This window comes from Oryctolagus cuniculus, chromosome 14 (assembly GCF_051225735.1).
Source record: "Oryctolagus cuniculus isolate XC-2025 breed Fujian yellow rabbit chromosome 14, ASM5122573v1, whole genome shotgun sequence".
Lineage (NCBI taxonomy): Eukaryota > Metazoa > Chordata > Mammalia > Lagomorpha > Leporidae > Oryctolagus > Oryctolagus cuniculus.
Genome location: NC_142880.1, coordinates 64,801,924 through 64,815,485, shown reverse-complemented (window position 1 = coordinate 64,815,485; position 13,562 = coordinate 64,801,924). Strand labels below are relative to the sequence as shown.

General features: G+C 43.5%; 1 protein-coding gene across 3 annotated transcripts in view; it reads left to right on the top strand.

The window, feature by feature from the left end:
• The window catches only part of C9 (complement C9), a 222,970-nt gene that overhangs the window by 55,331 nt on the left and 154,077 nt on the right, over window positions 1-13,562 (top strand). Inside the window, exons 10-11 of one of the 3 annotated variants that reach the window (XM_089312520.1) lie at window positions 4,153-4,381; window positions 13,166-13,197. In XM_089312520.1, coding sequence (XP_089168646.1) covers window positions 4,153-4,380 — 228 coding nt within the window. In that variant the 3' untranslated portion in view covers window position 4,381; window positions 13,166-13,197. 3 annotated transcript variants of the gene reach the window in all.

The window sequence follows — 13,562 nt, the reverse complement described above, 5'->3', positions numbered from 1 at the left end:
CTTAAATGTGTGAGGCCATCTGGGCCTTCTTTGTTACAAGGTTTTAAATTATAATTCAGTGCTTAAAATAGACACAGGACAGTTCAGATTATGCAGTTTTTTTCTCATTTGTGTCATTTGTGTCATTCAAGAAATTTGCCCATTTCATTATCTGAATTTTTGTCTGTAAATTCTGTAGGACATTACTTCTTTCATTTCTGATATATTAATTTGAATCTTCTCTTTTGTGTTTCAATACTTCAGCTAGTGATTAAGCAATTTTATTGATCATCTCAGTGAAGTAACTTTTGGTTTTATTGATTTTTCTCTCTCATTGTTTTCTTCTTTCAATTTCATTGATTTCTGTTCTCATCTCTATTTTCTGCTTTCTGCTTTGGGTTTTATTTTTTTCTTCTGTTTCTAATTTGCTAAGTTGGATTCTTATCTAATATAAACATTTAATGTCATAACTTTACCTTTAAGTACTTTGATAACTGTATTCCACAAGTTTTGATATCTTGTGTGCCCATTTACATTCAATTTAAATTTTTTCTAATTCCCTTTGTGACTTCCTCTTTGATACTGGGTTATTTAAAAATAAACCGTGTTGATCAATTTCTACAAATTTGAGAATTTTCCAAATGGTTTTCTGTTACTTGTATTAATTCTTTTTGGTCTGAGAACATACTTGATATCGTATCAGTTACTCTCAGTTTATTGAGACACTAGCGTTGGGGGAGACGTTCCATAAATGTTAGGCAGGCCAATTGGTTGGTGTCACTGCCAACACTTCCTTATACTGATTTTCATTGCATTTGCTCTTTCAATTAAAGAGAGTGGAACGTTGAAATCTCTTAAACACATTTTTATTTCTTGATTCATTTCTGTCAGTTCTAAGACATATCTTGAAGTTTTGTCATTTGTTGTATACACACTTAAATTGTATGTCTTCTTGGTATATTGATAACTTCACAACGGTACATTGATTCATAGTAGTCATCTTTTATTTATCCAAGTCTACCCTCAAACATTATATTCTATGTAAATTGCTTCTGCTGTATCACATCTGCTATTTAATCCATTAATTTATATATGTCGGTATAATTTCTACTTTCTCAAAGACAGTTGTTAATAATTTCTTATTTTCTACTAAGATTTTAGTCTTACCTCTTATTCCACTGCTTATGCAAAAGTAGTTATTTCAAAGTCTGCCGAAAGTCTGATAACTCAGTTGTTGGGAACCCTCAAGGCTGTTTCTATTTTCTATCTTTTTTTTTTTTTTTTTTGACAGGCAGAGTGGACAGTGAGAGAGAGAGACAGAGAGAAAGGTCTTCCGTTTGCCATTGGTTCACCCCCTAATGGCCGCCGCGGCCGGCGCACTGTGGCCGGCGCACCGCGCTGATCCAATGGCAGGAGCCAGGTGCTTCTCCTGGTCTCCCATGGAGTGCAGGGCCCAAGCACTTGGGCCATCCTCCACTGCACTCCCTGGCCACAGCAGAGAGCTGGCCTGGAAGAGGGGCAACCGGAACAGAATCTGGCGCCCCGACTGGGACTAAAACCCGGTGTGCCGGCGCCGCAAGGCGGAGGATTAGCCTAGTGAGCCGCGGCGCCAGCCTCTATCATTTCTAATGGTCATATGCCATCATATATGCCAATAATACCAGTTATTTTTGTTATGGGCTGAATATTATAATGAAAAAATTCTTATAGGAGTTAGCTTTATGCCTAGAATGATTTTTGCTTTCCCCAAAAGAAAATATGAGAGCATTTCAAAATATTTGTGGGAAAAACATGGAATGAAAGATGGGTTATGTGGTTGCAAAAACTTTTTGAAATCCATACAAATGAAGCATCTTCCAAAAGTTCATGAAAATGCATATTATGAGCAAACTTTGAAGGGATTTCAAAATATTTTTATTTATGTACTTGAGAGGCAGAGAGACAGAGCTCCCAAACACTGGTCTGCTCCCCCAAATGCCCACAGAACTGAGCCAGACAGAAGTCAGGAGCCAAGAACTCAATCCAGGCCATCCACCTGGGTGGCAGAGACCCAGCTACTTGGGCCGTCATGACCTACATCCCTCCAGGGTATACATTAACAGGAAGCTGGAATCAGGAGCCAGAACCAGGCATTCCTCATGAGATGTGGCTATCCCAAGAGGCATTTTTCAAAAATACTTATTATATATTTTTTTATTTTTGCGATAACACATTTTAATTTACATTACAAAGGCTTAATGTTCCACTAAATTGTTAAACAAATAAAAAGTAAAAACATAGTGCAGCAGGAATGTAGTCAAAGGCTATGAATAATAATCTAATGGAATGATTTTCAGCCTCACTCATATCAATTAAATTTTAAAATAGAGAGAGAGAGAGAGAGAGAGACAGAGAGAGATCTTCCATCCACTGATGTACTCCCCAGATGGCCACAACTACCAGGGCTGGGCCAGGCTGAAGCCAGGTGCCAGGGTCTCCCACGTGGGTGATAGGAGCCCAAGTATTTGGGCTTTTCCAGGTACAGTAGGCGAGAACTGGATCAGAGCAGAGCAGCCAGTACTTGAACTGACACTCTGATATGGGATGCCAGCGGCAACGCTGACTCCCAAGAAGTATCTTAACCCTGAGATCAAACACTTGTCCCAGCTACCTTTTCTTTTGATTTAAGAAGTATTTCACAGGGACTGGTGGCCCTAAAACATTGGGCTCATCTCTGTGGATGTCTGCTTCCACTCAGATCTTAGCCCAATAATTTTGTATTATTTTGTTAGTTCTCCAGAGCCTTCAAGCGATTCTTAATTTGGGGGTTATTTTGTTAAGCTTTTCTCATTGTCCTTACAGAAAGGTTCATTCACGTGATTTAACCCATCATTCTCCTTCTGCAAGAATTTGTTATCTCGACTCTCTTGATTCCTCTTTCTTTTAAGTTTTGTAGTCTCTTGTTTCAATGTACTATGTTACCAAAGAGCTTCTGCTTCTAGCAGTTTATCCAAACAATTCTGTATGGTCACACAGTTCAGTTTGCTTAAGTGGATATCTGCAGTCACTTGCTGCATAGTGATATGTTGGTAATGACAGAATATATACATAGCAGCAGTGTCATAAGATTATAACAGAGCTGAAAAGTTCCTATCTCCTTGTCTTTGAACTTTACTCTTTTCTATATTTAGATACACAAATGTCACTCTGTTACAGTTCCCACAGTATTCAATACAGGAACATCCTGTTCAGATAGCCTAGGAACGCCATGCACCAGGCCCTATAGCCTAGGTGTGTGGTAGGTTATGCCAGCTAGGCTTCTGTAGGTGTGGTCTATGATCCGCTAACAACACATTTCTCAGAATGTATCCTCATCATTAATTGAGGCACAACTGTCACACAAGTTTGTCTATATGTTATAATCCCTCCAATACATGGAACTTTTTATTTTATTTTGTACCACAATGTACAATAGACCTCCTGAGCTTTTTCCTTACCTTACTAAAATTCATTTTCCCATCCCTGCCTCCATATGGAAACCTCTTAGATTCTGCAATATATGACTGGAATAGTCTTCTTGCATTCTTCCCTGCTGCAGGAAAGTTCATCCTTCATGCCTTTGTTGAATGGGGTTCTGGGAAGTACCTTCCTGTTCCCGAAATTGATGGAAGAGTCCTGCTGATCCTTCTGTCCAGGAGAGGGGAATAGACCCTACGTCAGTCTTTAGTCCATTGTAGTCATCCTTGATGACTTTACTGTTCAGAGTCACATGTTCACTTGAAGTCTAGTGTTCTCAAGTCCTGCCTGACTGTGCATGGCAATCACAAAATAATATATCAATAAATTATCTAGTGAAAAGCTCATATCCTGCAGTTATTCCTTTTAAAACCACATACACCTGTCACTGATCTCATGTATAACAGTTTCCACCTTAAAGCTGTCTCTGTGATTGTTTTATTAATATCAGTCCCCTTCCTTCCATAATCGTGACCTCCATGATAGCAGACACCATGACTTTGGTAACAAAGTGATGACACATGTAGTCTTGAAAGATAACATCATATCAGCTAATAGGAAGCATTCAATAAGCCTTTGGTGAATTTGTAAATCAACAAATACATGATTGAGAAAGAGCATTTTACAAGCTCCATCAGTAGATAAAGACCTAAAATTAAATGCTTTGCTTTCTTGCAGCTGTCCCCTATATATAATCTGATTCCTGTGAAAATAAAAGATGCGCACCAAAAGAGACAGAATCTGGAGAGAGGAATTGAAGATTACATCAATGAATTCAGCACGAAAAAGTGCTCCCCCTGCCAAAACGGAGGCACTGCACTTCTGATGGATGGCCAGTGTTTGTGTACCTGCCCGTTTATGTTCAAGGGGATTGCCTGTGAAATCTCCAAACGAAAACTGGCTTAAGGTGAGAACAACTCATTTGATGTTAGTAAGGACAAAAGCATGCACGTGGGTTATTTAATTTGAAAACTAGCTCTTGCATTAATTTGTACTGACTTGCTAGATTACCTGTGAAAACAAAAGATCAAACTTGAGTGAGTAGGGAAAATGGATACATCTACTTTTTTTTTTTTAAGATTTATTTATTTATTGAAAGAGTTACACAGAGAAAGAAGGAGAGGTAGAGAGAGCGAGATCTTCCATCCACTAGTTCACTCCCCAATTGGCTGCAATGGCCGGAACTGTGCCGATCTGAAGCCAGGAGCCAGGGGCTGCTTCTGGGTCTCTGACGCCAGGTGCAGGGGTTCAAGCACTTGGGCCATTTTCTACCACTTCCCCAGGCCATAGCAGAGAGCTGGATCGGAAGTGGAGCAGCCAGGACTCAAACTGGCACCCATATGGGATGCCAGCTCTGCAGGCAGCAGCCTTAACCACTATGTCACAGCACTGCCCTGATATATGTACTTTCAGGTGTCATTTTAATATCTTTTATTTTTAAATAGAACTATAATCACGTAATACATTATAATTACATTACTTTTTTAAGATTTATGTAGTTATTTGAAAGTCAGAATTACATGGAGGCAGAGGCAGAGAGAGAGAGAAAGAAGTCTTCCATTCGCTGGTTCACTCTCTAATTGGACACAATGGCCAGAGCTGTGCCGATCCGAAGCCAGAAGCTTCTTTCAGATCTCCCAAGCGGGTGCAGGGGCCCAAGGACTTGGGCCATCTTTCACTGCTATCCCAGTCCATAGCAGAGAGCTGGATCAGAATCGGAGCAGCCAGGACTTACAAGGGTGCCCATATGGGATGCCTTTACCCACTATGCCACGGTGCTGGCCCCTACATTACTTTCTAATTATAAAAATACTTATGAGGACCGGCATTGTAATGTAGCAGGTAAAGCCACTGCCTACAACACCAGTTTCTAAATGGTCATGGGTTCATGTCCCAGATACTCCACTTCCTTTCCAGCTCCCTGCTAATGACCTAGAAAAAGCAGTGGAGGGTGGCCCAAATGCTTGGGCCCCTGCAGTCACGAGGGAGACCTGGAGGAAGCTCCTGGCTCCTGGCTTTGGCCTGGCCCAGTACTGGCCATTGTGGCCACTGGTGGAGTGAACCAACACATGGGAGATCTCTCTCTCTGTCTCTTTATTTCTGTAACTCGTTCAAATAAACAAATAAATCTTTTTTAAAAATATATGTAAGCTTATACAAATAAAAAAACTAGAATTAAATGCTGAGTAGGCCGGCGCCGTGGCTCACTTGGCTAATCCTCCACCTGCAGCACTGGCACCGCAGGTTCTAGTCCCGGTTGGGGCACCGGATTCTGTCCCAGTTGCTCCTCTTCCAGTCCAGCTCTCTGCTGCGACCTGGGAGGGCAGTGGAGGATGGCCCAAGTGCTTGGGCCCTGCACCCACATAGAAGACCAGGAGGAAAAACCCAACTCCTGGTTATTATAATCTATATCCACAGTTGAAAAACTGTTCTAGGGACTGGTGCTGTGGCATAGCGGGTGAAGCTACCACCTGCGGCACTGACATCCCATATGGGCACCAGTTCGAATCCCATCTGCTCCACTTCTGATCCAGCTCCCTGATAATGTGCCTAGGAAAGCAGCAGAAGATGGCCTAAATTCTCGGGCCCATGCAACCATGAGGGAGACCCAGAAGAAGTTCCTGGCTCCTGGCTTCTGACTTCACATCAGCCCAGCTCTGGCCATTGTGGCCATTTGAGGAGTGAACTAATAGATGGAAGATCTCTCTCTCTCTCTCTCTCTCTCTCTCTCTTTCTCTCTCTTTCTCTCTCTCTCACTATGCTTTTCAAATAAATAAATAATTCTTTTTTAAAAAAGATGAAGAAGAAAAGAAAAAAATCTCTATTCTAAACTCGGGCCAGTTAGCCTCTCTGCTGAAGCCCCCTCTAGTTTCTCCAGCCATCAGCTCTCTCTCCAATGCTCCCTTCACACTTTTCCAGCCTGCCTCACAGTGACTGTCCCTGCACAAGATGGATGCTCCTCTAGGACAGATATGCACGTTATATCTTAAACCTCATCCTAGTCCCAGCACAGTGTGGCACACCATGATGCAATAGGGAGAGCAGCTGGACCCAACACGGCAGTCCTATGAATTATTAAGATTTGATCATCTTTTTCTTTCTGTAGGATTGCCAGCCCCCACCCCCACCCCCCAAAATGCAACTGTTGAGTTCCCTGAGCTCAAATGGAAGAAAAACAACACCAGGACCTTCCAATGTAAGATCCTGCCCTGCCTGGAGATAGTCCTTGCTGGCACATGAAAAGCAACATGCTTCATGAAAACCCTACCAACCTCTGAAGCCTCCTCTCTCTCTGGTCTGCGATGCCTGTTTTTCCCCATAAACCCCTGTAATGTTTCCATTTTTATTTAATGAAGAGACAGCCATGAGCTGTGCCAGAAGTGTTTTCTCCCACAGCCAATGCCAGCCTCTTGCTAATAAAACAAAATAAAATTCAACACAGATTGTTGGTTTAGAAGACTTTAAAGTAATTGCCAAACTGCTTTGCATGATGAATGTATTCCACAAGTTCCATGACCACAATTCTGGACTGTGCAATTTAGCTCTTATGTCGTTGTGTTTGGTTTGGTTACTCATGTGCGTGTGCATATTCATTCAGCAAATGTTTACACTGAGCACCTACCGCATGCACAGCACCCTGCTCTTATTACTCTTGTTGCTCCAGTTTACCTCTGCATGCTCAAGGGGCAAAATGTGTTATATTTGTAAGCCAAACTATTAGGTTAAATCATGCCATATTTCCTCCATTTGATCCTATTTTAACCAAAAAACAATTGTATGTGGTGCAAAACAAGACTGATGAGTTAAAGGAGCCAGGTAAGACTACCCGCCTAGGAGGATGTCTACGGTGGACTGTAGAAGAGCAGGTGTTTGGCCAGCAAGTAAGCTGCCCATCTGGACACCTGCACTCCATCTCAGAATGCCTGGGTTCCAGTTCTGACTCCGGCTCGGCGCTTGCAGACCCTGGGAGGCAACAGTCATGGCTCCGGTAGTCGGTCCCTGCCATCCAGATGGGAGACCTAGATTGAGTTCTCTGGGCTCCCACCTTGGGCCTGGCCCAGTTCCAGCTGTTGAGGGCATAGGGGGAATGAACCTGCAGATGGAAGATGTCTGTCTCTCAGATTAAAACAAACGGGCTGTACAATTTTTTTCGTGGGAAGGATTCAGGGCCTCAGTTTTTGAAAAGGTCTGAGAACTATTTTTTGGTAAAAAATAACAAAAGTCTTAATACATAAAGTGTAAAATCCAAGTACATGTTTAAACAACAACATTTATCATGAGAACTTCATTAGATAATAATGTTAAACATTTTCTTCATTTATAAATTTAGTTTTTCTCACATCACAAAAATTCACAGGAATGCATGTGACTGGAGAAATAACAGTAAATAAAATATTTACAGGCAAATAATTTCAAAAATAAAGTTTGAGAAGTAATTGTCAAGTGTTTTGAACAGCAAAGAAAAAGGATACGGAGTGCCTTTTAATGCATGAGATGTGATATGGAGATTGCCCTTTAAAGAGAAAAGTGCCCAGGTCCCACAGGGCCTTAACTTTCCCCAAGAGCTCAGCATCCATCTGGTCCCCTGCCCTTCAAAGCACTGAGTGATCAGAAAGAATCCCTATTTGCTAAATGCACATGAGGGCTGACCTCTGCTCTTAATCCACGGCGGAGAGTTTTTGATGTGCAACACCTGGAGCAAGGGGGCATTCTTAGGATAACAGCTGAGACTCCTGTGGCCCGCCCCTTGTGCACTACAAATGTCCAACAAGAAAAGAGCTGAGCCCTAGGGTCAGATAACTGGCTGATCAGAATCCTCTGCTGGCAACGGTGCACACAGTCCAGGCTCATTGTTGATGGCTCAGCCCTCCACAGACGGCATTTCTGGCAGGGCACAGCACTTCCAGCAGGGTGCACCATTGAGACACCAGAAACTGCCCAGCCGTGATCAGCACACAGGAGAAAGTCTCTAAGCTTAAAAGAAAAATCACGAATCCTTGCGAGAGACCAGGACCTCTTGGCCACGAGGCACCACAGGGCTCAGCTCGGCTGATTCTTTGGAGAAAGCAGGTGCAGCTTAAATGGAGTGTTCCCCCAATTCAAGGAAAGGGACACTGGGAGACAGTGGTCCTTTGAGCACTGACACACCCTCGTCAACTAATCAGTGTTCTAGGCACAGGTCAATGTCCTTACCCGGCTTTATATCGTTGTCTGCCCTCTAAGGCCCTTTGTGTCGTGGGACCCCATGGTGGCAGCTCCTGAGTTAGTCTCTCAATAGTTATTTATGAAAAACCACCTAAAATGCTGGATCAAAGAGTAAGCTAAGCAAATTTTTTAAGAGCCATTTAATTGAAAGATAGTCACACAGAGAGGGAGATAGAGATCTTCCATCTGCTGGTTCACTCCCCAAATGGCCACAACAGCTGGGGCTAGGCCAGGCTGAAACCAGGAGCCAAGAGCTTCATCTGTGTCTCCCACATGGGTGCAGGGGTTCAAGCTCTTGGGCCGTCCCCCACTGCTTTCCCAGGCACATTAGCAGGGAGCTGCATTGGAAGAGGAGCAGCTGGGGCTCAAATCCGTGTCCGTGTGATGCTGGAGTCACAGGTGGTGGCTTTACCCAGGACACCACAACGCTGGCCCCTCAGCTAATTTTTCTACTGGAAACTTTCACATACACACACACTTCGCAGGACAGGCAAACATCTGTTACTGCTTCTTCCAGGCCACCCTTCACCCCCGTTTTAAGCCCATCAGCTACCACCATGTTAACAGCAGCAAGATGGCTCAAGAGAAAGCAATGGTGTATTACCTTGAGTTATTGGTATCATTTGTATAAAATCTTGGCACCTTATACAACAGTAAAAAGTAGCTGTTACTGTTGTCATTATAAAAGGCTATTGGTCTCAAAGCTTCTGAATGTTAGCTGGGATGTTAGGCAGCCAAGAAGATTAAGTCTGAACAATGCTAGGGGAATGGTACATGGCAGGGTAGTACTCTTCTAAATCGCTAATGGGTTCAGTGACTTTTTTAGGAGTATCTTAGATTGGGCTGCTTTAACAAAGCACATGAAATTGAGTGGCCTATAAACAGCAAAAATGTGCCTTTTTTCAGGTCTAGGGGCTGGGAAGTACAAGATTAAGAGGCCAGCAGATGTCACATCTGGTTAGGGCTTGCTCTCTGGTTCCTACAAGTGGTGCTACCTGCTGTATCTCACATGTTGGAAGGAGCAAACAAGCTTTTTTATGAGACACAAATCCCATTTGTGAGGGCTTCACCATCATGACCCGGTCACCTCCCAAAGGCCCACATTGGGATTGGGTCTCAGTGTGTGAATTTTAGGAGGACACAAACATTCAGGACACAGCAAGCATATGGCTTTTATTGTGGATATATATATATCATAAAATTGACTATTTTAATCAATGGCATCAAGCACATTGATATCTTTGTCCAACCATCCTCAGAATTTTGTCATTACCCAAACTGAAAAGCGGTGCCACCAGCCCCAGTAATTACTAATCTTCCTATCTCAGGGAATTTGACTATTTTAGGTATGTTCTATAAATGGGCTGGTAAAACATTCATCTTTCTGTGTCTGATTTATTTCACATAGCATAACGTCTTCAAGATTCATCTGTGTATGTTGTAGCATGTTTCTGAATTTAATTGCTTTTTAAGTCTAAATAATATTTCACTGTGTATATATACTGCATTTTGGTTATGTAGTCATCCAGCAGTGGACACTTGGGTTGCTTCCACCTTTTGGCTATTATAATGCTGCTATGAACGTAGGGGTTCAAATGTCTCCAAGTCCCTGCCTTTAATTCTGTTGGGTGTATATATAGAGGTGGATGATATGTTGATCAACGTACTATATAAGCAACGTCACACTGTTTTTCATAGTGATTGTATCCTTTTACATCACTGCCAGCAATGCAGAAGAGTTCCAGTTTCTCCACACTTGGGACCCTTCTTCTTCCTCTTCCTCGTCCTCGTCCTCTTCCCTCCTCCTCCCTCCTCCTCCCTCCTCCTCTTCCTCTTCTTCCTCCTCCACTTTTCTTTCCTCCCTCTCTCCTTGAACTTTTTTTTTGACAGGCAGAGAGGACAGAGAGAGAGAGAGACAGAGAGAAAGGTCTTCCTTTTGCAGTTGGTTCACCCTCCAATGGCCGCCGCGGCTGGTGCGCTGCGGCCGGCGCACCGCGCTGATCCGAAGGCAGGAGCCAGGTGCTTCTCCTGGTCTCCCATGGGGTGCAGGACCCAAGCACTTGGGCCATCCTCCACTGCACTCTGGCCACAGCAGAGAGCTGGCCTGGAAGAGGGGCAACCAGGACAGAATCCGGCGCCCCGACCGGGACTAGAACCCGGTGTGCCGGCGCCGCAAGGCGGAGGATTAGCCTAGTGAGCCGTGGCGCCTGCCAAACTTTTTTTTATAATAGATATTCTAATGAGTGTGAAGTGGTAGATCACTGTGATATTAATTTGCATTTCTCTAATTATTAGTGATAATTTTGAGTCTTTTCATGTGCTTAATGGTCATTTGTGTATCTTCTTTGGAGAAAGGTCTGTTCAGAGTCTTTACCCATTATTTTAATCAAGATGTTTTGTTGTTGAGTTGCAGAAGGTCTTTCTGTATTCTGGATACTAGTTCCTTATTAGATATATGAATTGCAAATATTTTCTCTCAATATGGTTACTGCCTTTTCACTTTCTTGGTAATGTTATTTTTTTAAAGGGAGGGTGGTATTTCTTTGAAAGGCAAAGAAACAGAAAGACAGATCTCCCTTCTGCTAGTTCACTCCCCAAATGCCTACAACAGCCAGGGCTGGGCCAGGCCGAAGCCAGGAGTCCAGAACTCAATCCAGGTCTCTCAAGTGGCTATCAAGAATCCAACAACTTGAGCCATTACCTACTGCCTCCCAGGGTGCACAATAGTAAGACATTAGAATCAAGAGTAGAGCTGGGACTAGAACCCGGGCACTCTGATATGGGATGCAGGCATGCCAAGCTGTGTCTTAACTGCTAGGCCAAATGCCTACCCTTTGATAGAATTCTCTGATGTATAAAACGTTTTAATATTAATGCAGTACAATTTATCTGGTCTTTTCTTTTATATGTAATCAGTGTCATTGAAGAAATCGTTGGCTCTAAATGGCAATGTCAGGAAGCTTTTTTCCAGGGCTCTCTGCCAGATGCTTTATAGCTTTCTTAGCTCTTATTTTTAGGTCTTGAAGGAAGGCATCAAATTCTTCCTTTTGCATGTGGGTATTTAGTTTTCTCTGCATCACTCGCAAGGATTAAGTAATTGTTTTAACTCATAGGCTTGTCTCTGCTCTTTAATCAGCCAGGGGGAACAAGGGAGATAACATTGAATCGAATCATTAGAAAAGTTATATTCTAATGCACCTGTTCTTAGTTCGCGTGATAACATAATTAGCTAGTAGCATTATTTACTAGTGGCTTTATGGTCCAAAACCTAGTATGGAATTAAAAAGAGAAGCATTCCTCTTCTGACCACAAGGAGGGCTGTCACTGTTAAACCCAGATATGGATAATTTTATATTAGGTCAGGTAATTTTGTATTGGAGAGGACTTTCTGCCCGACAAATCTCAAGTTGAGCAACAGGGTTAAAAATGAAGACTAAGGCCGGCGCCGTGGCTCCATAGGCTAATCCTCTGCCTGCAGCACCGGCACACGGGGTTCTAGTCCCGGTCAGGGTGCCGGATTCTGTCCTGGTTGCTCCTCTTCCAGGCCAGCTCTCTGTTGTGGCCAGGGAGTGCAGTGGAGGATGGCCCAAGTGCTTGGGCCCTGCACCCGCATGGGAGACCAGAAGAAGCACCTGGCTCCTGCCTTCGGATCAGCGCGGTGCGCCGGCCGCAGCGCGCCAGCCGCGGCGGCCATTGGAGGGTGAACCAAGGGCAAAGGAAGACCTTTCTCTCTGTCTCTCTCTCTCTCTGTCCACTCTGCCTGTCAAAAAATTAAAATAAAAAATAAATAAAAAAATGAAGACTAAGCATGCATAATTTTTCACATGGAGATAACAGGTAAGGTAAGGGAAGAGAAAGAGAAAACTGAAGAAAAAGAATGAAAACTCTGGAGCTGTTTTAAAATGAACGGTTTAAAATTAATTTGAAATTATAGTCTTAAAGTACAAAAAAATAAGGCTTTACCAACTGAACTGTAATGGAAATATTCCTATTTTGAAATTAAAAGGTTGGAGGCAGGCATTTGTTGCAGCAGCTGAGTGGCCCCTTGGGACACCTGAGTTTTGTGTCAAACTCCTTGGCTCCTCTGCTTCCAATCCACCCTCTGGCTGGAGTGCACCCTGGTAGACAGTGGTGACGACTCATGTCCATGAGTCCCTGCCTTTCACTGGGAGACCCTGATTAAGTTCTGGTCTCCTGGCTTCAGCCAGGACCAGTCCTGACTGTTGCGGGCATTTGGAGAGTGAACCAGCATGTGGAGGAGCTCTCTGTGTCTGTCTGTCTGTCTGTCTGTCTCTCTGCCTTGCAAATGATGTGAAAATAAATAAATTTAACCAGTAAATTCAGTGAAAAGGTACACCAGGACAAGGAGTACACTTGCACCTGCTGTTAATTGGTCATGTGAAAGGGAATGGATGAGTGACCATTTTCTCATTTGACATGTTCTCTGAGTCTGTAAAATCCAAAGGCACATTCATTTATTTTTCAGCATTTGTGGCCTCATCTTCCTGTTGGCAAAGAAACTGGAAATGAAACAAAGGAAGAAAGAAGGAAGGAAGGGTGGGGGGGAGAAGATAGATCCCCTTTTCATGTGGGATCTTTTCTTTTTTTTAATTTGACAGAGTTAGACGGTGAGAGAGAGAGAGAGAGAAAGGTCTTCCTTCCGTTGGTTCACCCCCCAAATGGCCGCCATGGCCAGTGCTGCGCCCATCCGAAGCCAGGAACCAGGTGCCTCCTCCTGGTCTCCCATGCAGGCACAGGCGCCCAAGCACCTGGGCCATCCTCCGCTGCCTTCCTGGGCCACAGCAGAGAGCTGGACTGGAAGAGGAGCAGCCGGGACTAGAACCCAGCACCCATATGGGATGCTGGCACCATAGGCGGAGGAT